Below are 9,873 nucleotides of genomic sequence, written 5' to 3'. Positions count from 1 at the left end.
TATAATTTACGTATGTCTGACTCAACATATTCCAAAAAATGACTGGTCCTTTGGGATTGGGAGTAACCTGAATATTGTTATGATTTTTGGTTTAAAGTGACAATCTATCATATAGCCCAGCTTGCCTAGTTGGCAAGATAGACTGGTGTGCTCAAGGGGACTGTCTGTGACTCCATGGTAAGAATGTTATAGTGCTTTAGGAGTTTACACCTGTTACTGGGTTGGTGAAATCTAATTGTAGACCATACAACCAGTTTGGAGTTTCTGCCCTGCTTTTTGACTTTCTACCCCAAGGTTGGCACTCACGGCTGTGAGCCACGCCAGAGAGTCTGACAGGTATAGCTTGGGTGTGGCAGATTAGAGAGCCCTGAAATCAGATGGGAGTTCTCAGACCCTGGTAGCTTATTACACATAATGGAAACGTGGATAACTACAACATATCATTCCAAAAAACAGAATGTTCAGCACCCTCAGGCTTCTTTCAGCTCTTTGGCACTTCTTCCCCCTCCCCACTTAAGGTTTAGCATCCCAACTGCCTGTGCCAAGGCACTTCTCTTCCCACCAACTTTCTCTCAAGTCCCTTGAGTCTGAGGTCAGCCAGAGTTTTAGTCTGCAAACTCCCAGAAGCCCTTGCAGCTCTCTCCTTTCCTTCTGGGATTTGCCTCTGAATTTTATTTCAAGCTTCACAGCTGATCAGGATGCAGCTTCTTCTATAATGCTGCTCCAGGCACAGCTTCTGGGGTTTTTTTGGTTGTTTGTTTTGGCTTTTTTCCCCTTCTTCCTCTCTTGTAGCTGCTGTAGCTGTAGCAACAGTGGATGGCTTTGGCATCTCACTATAATGTAGTCAGGGCTTCTCTATAGAGTTCCTGCTTTTACTGCTACAATCTAGTGCAAAGCCAGTGCTGGGCTTAAGCAGACTAAGCAATTGCTTAGGGCCCCTAGCAGCTCAAAGGGGGCCCCTATTCACTTTTTATTGTGTTGGGGCAGGGGGAACATTCTTGCTTAGGGCCCCCAATGGGCTAGCACTGCCACTGATCCAGAGGGTATTTGGAGGTGAAGTATGTTCTCTGACAGTGTAAGGCCCTAGGGGATTCTCTTAACCAGGCATGTAGAAAAGAGAAAGTGTTGTAAAATACAAGTTGTAGGTGGAGATAAGGTTAACTTCACTGATCCTAAAGTGCTGTTTTCCCTTCACATTAAAGTCCTTTCCTGCATAGGAATATTTAAAACATTATTTATTTCCACACTGGTCTTGTAGCTACAGGAAAATGCTGGGATATAACAGCCCTAGTTGTACCAGTGCTTCTCCTTCCCACATTCAGTGGCATGGAGCACATTCTCCTTCTCCCAGGCTGAGACCTTGTGGAGCAAGTTCTATCCAGGGGCAAATTTATAAATCCTTTAAACACCAGGTTTATAGGGAAAGTGATGACATGGCCATTGCTATAGCAGCACATGCGCCACAATTATAATTATGTAAATATAAGGAGAAGTGCTGAGTAATAAGTCTGCAAGTGATGAGTTGAGTGAGCACTGTTTGCAATGGCACGTGAGGAAGAGTCAACCTTTCCAGCTATTTGAAATTAGTGAAGTTAACATTTATTGACTAGAGCTAGTTCACTTCTGTATGGAAGTCTTTGTGTAAAGTTTGATGATTTTTTTTTTTCTGGAGGCAGATAATGATTTTTAAGAGATCAGATAATTCCTCTCACTATAAACATTTAACATTAGGATTTAAAAAAAAAATGTTTTACACGCATGGAAGGGAAAAATGAAGCTTTTGAATTGACCAATCAGATTAAACTGGTTTAAGGACATAGGCAGGTTGATTTAGGAGATCTGTGGTCTACTTTTCTTGGATTAAATTTAAATCAACTTTATCCCTTTCTTAACCCACTTTGTGGTAACTAAATGCAGTGTTACCTGTTACCTAATTTAGTTTCAGGGAGATCTCTAAACTTAAAATAATGAAAAATCCTTCTCTAGATAACTCCTAAAATCCAATTATTCTTGAAAGGATTTATAGTAAACAATTGGAAAACCAAGTGTCCCACCTCATTACTATCATCCTTTGACTTTAGAAAATAATCTCTGTATCAGTCTAGCCAGAATATCCAAAACCTTTCATAAGACAATCGTAAAAAGTTCTTAATTTAATTTTAACTCATGGTTAAAAACCACAGTTGAAAATGTCTCTTCTCCATCAGTCAAGTTACTGAATTCATATGTGCAGATTTACAATGTCCAAAATTTACGTTTTTAATTTTCGGAGAGGAAGGCAGACAAACTTGAATGCCCTCATTTTAAAAGCAGCAAAGAGTCCTGTAGCACCTTATAGACTAACAGACGTATTGGAGCATGAACTTTCGTGGGTGAATACCCACTTCTTCGGATGTATTCACCCACGAAAGCTCATGCTCCAATACGCCTGTTAGTCTATAAAGTGCCACAGGACTCTGTCACTTTTTACAACACCTATGGTATTTTTTGAATTATCTGCCCTTTTTAAAATGAGTATCAAAGGGGTAGCCTTGTTAGTCTGGATCTGTAAAAGCAGCAAACACGGCTACCCCTTTGATACTCATTTTAAAAAGGGCAGATAATTCAAAAAGTACCGTAGGTGTTGTAAAAAGTGACAGAGTCCTGTGGCACCTTATAGACTAACAGAAGTATTGGAGCATAAACTTTCGTGGGTGAATAATACCCACTTCGTCAGACGCATGTAGGCGTTGTGTTGTTGTCACCCACCAGTGACAGGCAATTGTGGGACTTTGGAAAATGGTTTTCAGCTCTGGGCTCCCTTGAACTGGTGTTGAAATAAGTTAGTTTAGAGCCCTTTTCAACCGCAACTCTTGCTGGGCTTTATAAAACGGAGTGAGGATTATTATCGGGAATGGAACGAAAAACATTTTGTTTATACTGTGTTTTTTTTAAACAGTTTTCAATACCAGCTCAGGGAACCTGCTCAGTTTCTGAACGTAGCCAGGACCTACTTATGCTCTGGCCACCCCAGCGCTTTCTGTTTTTGACAGGTCTGATCTGACTGGGGCTTTGCCTACACTGCAGAAATCTACCAAACAATTCCCTCCGGCTGCACTGGGGAGCCTGGGTGGGGCTCCCGTTGCAAACCAGGCTGCAGCACCTGGCGGCGGAGAGGTTTTGCAGGCCCGATTAGAGCGCCGCCAACAACGGGGCGGGGGGCAGGAGCCTGGGCGAGATGGGCTTGGCCGGACTCTGCGGCGCCGGCGAGAGGAGCCAGCGGGGAGCCAAGGGAGGCGATTCCCCCGGGAGAGAGGGGCCCAGCTAGGGCCCAAGGCGGAGCCGCAGGGCGGAAGAAGGCTCAAGAGCCGCCCCTGCTCTGGTGCCCCTGCCCGCCCGCGTCTCCTAGCAACCACTTGGCAACAGAATAGCGGGGCTGGGGCAGCCCAGCTGCCGCCTTCGGAGCGTCCCTCGCTGCCTCTGCGTGGTGCGTCCCCACCCCCTCCGGCTGCTCCCCGCGTAGCCCCTGCGACTGCCCCTGCTCCCCGCGCACCCCCTGCTGCGCCCCTCCCGCTGCCCCGGCCTGCTTCACCGCCACCCGCTCCGCCCCTGCCTGCTGCCCCCCGCACACTCCTTCTGCCCCCCCAGCACCTCTTCCTTCCCCTCTGCCCCACACACGCTCTCAAGTGCTTCCACCCTCCCCCACATGCACCCTCTGGTTGTGCCCTGCCCCGTGCTCCTGCCCCCACGTGCATCCACCTTTACCCCACATGCACCCTCTGGATGCCCTCTGCCCCCTCCCCACATGCTCCCCCTCTTCTCCTAGGCATAGGGTGACCCGATGTCCCAATTTTATAGGGACAGTCCTGATTTTTGGGTCTTTTTCTTATATAGGCTCTTACTACCCCCCACCCTCTGTCCCCATTTTTCACACTTGCTGTCTGGTCACCCTACCTAGGCAACATGCGGCAGACTCCAGAGGACAGCAGGCACTGCAGGAAGAAGGCGCCCCCGCACCAGCTGTAAGTGCTGCCTTTGCTGTGGGCTCTCTGGATGTGCAAGGCCCAAGTTCTAATCCTTGCAACCTTAGGGGGCCAGCCCTGAGAGACAGTCCCTGCAGAAACTTGGCCCTGAGTGGGTGCTGGAGGGGGTAGCACCTGGTCCTGTGCTATTGGGTGTTGTCCTGCCATAGGCTCAGGGCCCTGGGGACTGAGCCCTTGATGACCTTCTGTCCCCAGGGCCTGATGCTGCCAGCCTTTGCTCACCTGAGTAGCCACCATTCCTGCAGTCTTCTGATTGGGAGCCAAGTATTCCTCAATTAAGTAAATACTTGTAGGAATGGGATCCAAGCTGAACTGCTTGATCTTTCTATCTCGCTGCACCCTGTGCTATGTGCCTACGATCATGTGTGCGCCTTGGGAGGCTGTAGACACATAATGCCACACTGGATCAGACCAATGGTCCATCTAGCCCAGTATCCTTCAGAGGAAATGAAGAGATCATGATCCATCCTATGTCATCCAGTCCCAGCTTCTGGCAGTCAGGTTTAGAGACACACATAGCAAAGGGTTGTGTCCCTGACCATCTTGGTTAACAGCCGTTGATAGACCTGTCCTTCATGAACTTACCCAGTTCTTTTTTGAACCTAGTTATACTTTTGGCCTTCACAACAACCCCTGGCGATGAATTTCACTGGTTAATTATGTGTGTGTGTGTGAAGAACTAGTTTGTTTTAAACCTGTTGCCTATTAACTTCATTAGGTGACCCCTGGTTCTTGTGTTATGTGAAAGGGTAAACAACACTTCCCTATTCACTTTCTCCACACCATTCATGATTTTATAGCTCTTTATCATATCTCTCCTTAGTCATTTCTTTTCCAAGCAAACAGTCCCAGTCTTTTTAATCTCTCCTTATATGGAAGCTGTTCCATAACCCTAATCATTTTTGTTGCCCCTCTCTGTACTTTTTCCAATTCTAATACATCCTTTTTAAGATGGTGCAACCAGAACTGCACAGAATGTTCAAGGTGTTTAGATTTATATTGTGGCATTACGATACTTTCTGGCTTATTATCCCTCTCCTAATGGTCCCTAACATTCTGGTCACTTTTTTGACTGCTGCTGCACATTGAGCGGATGTTTTCAGGGAACTATCCACGATGACTCCAAGATCTTTCTTGAGTGGTAACAGCTAATTTAGACACCATTATTTTATATACATAGTTGGGATTATGTTTTCCAATGTGCATTACTTTGCATTTATCAACATTGAATTTCATCTGCCATTTTGTTGCCCAGTCTCCCAGCTCTGTGAAATCTATTAGTTACATCCTAAGCTGACTGAAGAGTTACAATCTTGAGTAATTTAATTTCATCTGCAAACTTTACCACCTCATTGTTTATACCCCCTTTTCCAGATCATTTATGAATATGTTGAATAGGACTGGTCCCATTACAGATCCTTGCAGGTACCTGCTATTTACCCCTTTCTGTTGTGAAAACTGACCATTTATTCTTGCCCTTAGTTTCCTATCTTTTAACCAGTTACTGATCCATGAAAGGGCCTTAAGTCTTACCTCATGACTGCTTATTTTGCCTAAGAGCTTTTGGTGTGGGATCTTGTCAAAGGCTTTCTGAAAGTCCAGGTACGCTATATCCACTGGATCGCCTTATCCACATTTGTTGACACCCTCAGAGAATTCTAATAGATTGCTGAGGTATGATGTCTCTTTACAAAATTATGTCGACTCTTCCTAAACATACTGCGTTTATCTATGTCTGATAATTCTAATTTCAACTAATTTGCCTGGTTCTGAAGTTAGCCTTACCAGCCTGTAATTGCCAAGATTGCCTCTGGAGCCTTATTTAAAAATCAGTGTTACATTAGCTATCCTTTAGTCATCTGATACAGAGACTGATTTAAGCAGTAGGTTACATACCACAGTTCTGCAATTTCTTCAGAACTCTTAGGTCAATGCTATCTGGTACTCGAGTCTTATTGCTGTTTCATTTATCAGTTTGTTCCAAAACCACCTCTATTGATGCCTCTTTCTGGTTCAGTTCCTCAGATTTGTCACCTAAAAACAATGGCTCAGGTGTGGGAGTCTCCCTCACATCCTCTGCAGTGAAGACGAATGCAAAAAATTCCTTTAGCTTCTCTGCAACAGCTTATCTTCCTTGAGTGCTCCTTTACCTCTTTGATTGTCTCATAGCCCCGCTGATTGTTGGCAGCCTTCCTGTCGCTGATGTCCTTACAAAAACTAACAGCAAATACATTTTAATCTTTTGCTAGTTGCTCTTTACGTCCTTTTTTGGATTACCTAATTATGCTTTTACACTTCCTTAGGTCTTATGGTCTGAAGAATTATGTTCCTTTTTATTTTCCTCAGTAGGATTTTACTACAATTTTAAAAGGATGTCTTTTTGCCTCTAAACACCTCTTTTATTCTGCATCTTAGCCATGGTGGCTTTTTTTAATTTGTGGGGGTATACATTTCATTTGAGCCACTATTATGGTATTTTTAAATAATTTCCATGCAGGTTGCAGCATTTCACCCTTGTGATTGTTCCTTTTAATTTCCATTGTTGTATGCAGTATTGTATCTGTGTTGGTCCCAGGATATTAGAGAGACAAGATAGGTGAGATAATATCTTTTATTGGACCAAATTCTGTTGGTGAACAAGACAAGCTTTGAAGATACACTGAGATCTTCAGGTCTGCAAAAGGTATTCTGGGCCCTGGTGTACACTACAGAGTTAGGGCTACTCTACACTGGCAACGCTAAAGCACAGCCGTGGCAGTACTTTAACGTGGCTTGTGTGGTCACGGCCAGTGGGAGCTGCAGGGGCGGCGCCTGTGGACAGGCAGGGCCGGCGCTTCCACTAGGCGACCCTAGGCAGTTGCCTAGGGCGGCAAGATTTGGGGGGCGGCATTTTGTTGCCCTCGGCGGAAATTCGGCAGCGGGGGGTCCTTCCGCTCCGGGTCTTTGGCGGAAATTCAGCGGCGGGTCCTTCACTCGCTCCGGGACCCGCCGCCAAAGTTCCCCGAAGACGTGGAGCGGAAGGACGCCTGCTGCCGAATGCTCAGAGGAGGAGCGCTGCCGCCTAGGGCGGCAAAAACCCTGGCACTGCTCCTGCGGACAGGGCAGCATGCAGAGCCACCTGGCTGTGCCTCCACGTAGGAGCCAAAGGGGGGACATGCTGCTGCTTCTGGGAGCTGCTTGAGGTAAGTGCTGCCTGGAGCCTGCACCCCTAATCCCCTCTGTCCCAGCCTGGAACAACCTCCTGCACCCTCAATGTCTCATCCCCAGCCCCACCCCAGAGCCCGCACCCCCAGCTGGAGCCCTCCCCTCTCCCGCCCCGCACCCCGGCCCCTGAACTCCTCATTTCTGGCCCCACCCCAGAGTCTGCACCCTAACCCCCAATTCTGTGAGCATTCATGGCCCACCATACGATTTCCATACCCAGATTTGGCCCTCAGGCCAAAAAGTTTGCCCACCCCTGAGTTAGACTGACATCAACTGTTGCTGGCTTTCAGAAGCTGTCCCACAGTGCTCGACACTGACAGTTCAGTTGGTGGAAGTGCTCCTCGTGAGGACACACACTGCCAACACAAGGAGCAAAGTGTAGACATGCACAAGTAATGTAATTACTGCAGCAACTGTATGCTGGCATAAATTAGGTTGGCTTAATTTTGTAGTGTAGATATGCCCTGAGCATCACAGCTAAATACAAGGTGGAACAGATTGATTAGCATAGGTAGTTAGTACATATTCCAAGGGACCATTCAAGGTGGAGTTAATAGGCCACTCCACTTTGAATGGTTCCTTAGAATAGTGCTATCTACCTATGCTAATCAATCTGTTCCATCTTGTATTTAGCTGTGATTCTCACCTTTCCCAGACCAGAAAAAGAGCTCTGTATAGCTCAAAATCTTCTCTCTCTGTCACCAACAGAAGTTGGTCCAATAAAATATATTACCTCACCTACCCTGTCTCTCTAATATCCTGGGATATCCTGCCAAGTGCTGCTACAGGTAACAGTTACCTTTTCTTTAGTAACTTTTCCAGTCCAACAAAATATCTTGAAATAAAGACTATTGTATTAGTGAACAGAAATGATGTTTAGCATAAAATGAGATTGTAAACTCCTCAGAGAGCTGAGCCACTTCAACTGAAGTCAATGGAAAGATTGTCATTTGTGTCTTTCTACTGTGTGTTTGTACAGCTTCCCCACAATAGGGTCCTTATCCTGATCAGGCCTCTAGGCATTACTATCATGCTAATAAAGTTATTATTAATGTTTGCATACAAAAGTGTCTTGTCAGAGCCAAGGCTCCTCAATGACTCCTTATTTGTTAATTGCTCTGAATCCAGCAATTATTAGTATGAGTTAAGTGATTGATATCCGTTGGTAGTATTATGTGGTGGTTTATTTCCTGTTCATGACTTGAAGCTATTGCATAAATAAGAAATTTCTTCCTATAGGCTATGGGCATGTTCAGTTCTGAGGAAGACACTTTTTGTTGAAACACTAGCTATATCTTTTATGTTAATTATCAGTTCTATTTATTATTTATTTTTCTAATAAAGTATTTATTCACTTAGAAATACTTCGGAGGTAGTCTGGGTATTTTGAATTGGGGTGCTGTTTTCTTTGTAACTTGAATATTCAACTTATTATTCCATTTTATGGAAATGGAGAAAAGCCTGAATGAGAGATTGCAGGAGAAAAGGAAGGAAAGGAGAAATGTTGAGTGTCATTAATGTGCAAATGATATTGTCAACTGTGATCAGAGATAATGTAGGCAGAGTATAAAGGCAAGAGGAGGAGACTAAGAACAGATCCCTTGGGGACACCAGCTGAGAGAGGATGTAAGAAAAAAAGGTTATTATCCTAGTATGATGTGAAAGATTTATTAGATAAGTTGGAAGAAACGCATTGGAGATCCAGTCAGAAAAACCATATGTGCCAAGGTGATAGAGATGTGAGGGATCCACAGTGCCAAAAGGAGCTAAGTCAAGGAAGATCAGAAAAGAAGTGAGATTTTGGAAATTCGATACAAGTAAGTCATTAATAATTCTAGGGAGGATTGTGTTGGTAGAATGTCCAGGGCAAAAACTGGATTATGAAGGATCAGGACTAGAATGCTGGGCATTGTGAGGAAGAATTTGAAAATAGGCAGCCCAGCCCAAGAATTCAGAATGTGAAATGGTCTTGAGCTCTCAATTGTCAAGTAAGATACATCCATAAGGGCCGGTCCACACTAACCCCCCACTTCGAACTAAGATACGCAACTGCTGAAGTCGAACTATCTTAGTTCGAACTTACCGCGGGTCCACACGCGGCAGGCAGGCTCCCCCGTCGACTCTGCGTACTCCTCTCGCGGAGCAGGAGTACCGGCGTCGACGGCGAGCACTTCCAGGATCGATCCCAGAAGATCGATTGCTTACCGCCGGACCCGGAGGTAAGTATAGACGTACCCTAAGTCTGACACAAGTTTATTTACAGGGGATCAGAGTCCTGGGATGCCAGCTCACATTGTAACAGCCCAGTCAGCAGAAGCTATTTGTACAGCTTTCGGAGAGGTAGCCGTGTTAGTCTGTATCAGTAAAAAGAACGAGGAGTACTTGTGGCACCGTAGAGACTAACAAATTTATTTGAGCATAAGCTTTTGTGGGCTAAAACCCACTTGATCAAATGCATGCACTGGAAAATACAGTAGGAAGTATACACAGAGGACTTGAAAAAATGGGTGTTGCCATACTAACTATAACAAGAGTAATCAGTTAAGGTGGGCTATTATTGGCAGGAGAAAAAAAAACTTTTTTGTGGTGATAATCAGGATGGCCCATTTCCAACAGTTGACAAGAAGGTGTGAGTAACAGTGGGGGG

At 45.2% G+C, this 9,873-nt stretch overlaps 1 protein-coding gene across 1 annotated transcript in view; it reads left to right on the top strand.

Moving 5' to 3' along the window:
- The first annotated feature begins 3,390 nt into the window (after positions 1 to 3,390).
- Positions 3,391 to 9,873, top strand: part of CUNH2orf73 (chromosome unknown C2orf73 homolog) — a 31,884-nt gene continuing 25,401 nt past the window's right edge. The window contains exons 1-2 of the mRNA XM_026652558.1: positions 3,391 to 3,466; positions 3,938 to 4,001. Coding sequence (XP_026508343.1) covers positions 3,943 to 4,001 — 59 coding nt within the window. The 5' untranslated portion in view covers positions 3,391 to 3,466; positions 3,938 to 3,942. The remainder of the gene's footprint in view (positions 3,467 to 3,937; positions 4,002 to 9,873) is intronic.

This window comes from Terrapene carolina, unplaced genomic scaffold (genome assembly GCF_002925995.2).
Source record: "Terrapene carolina triunguis isolate 2854851 unplaced genomic scaffold, T_m_triunguis-2.0 Scaffold120, whole genome shotgun sequence".
Lineage (NCBI taxonomy): Eukaryota > Metazoa > Chordata > Testudines > Emydidae > Terrapene > Terrapene triunguis.
Note: the sequence above shows the minus strand (reverse complement) of the source record. Positions and strands in the feature narration are given on the sequence as shown.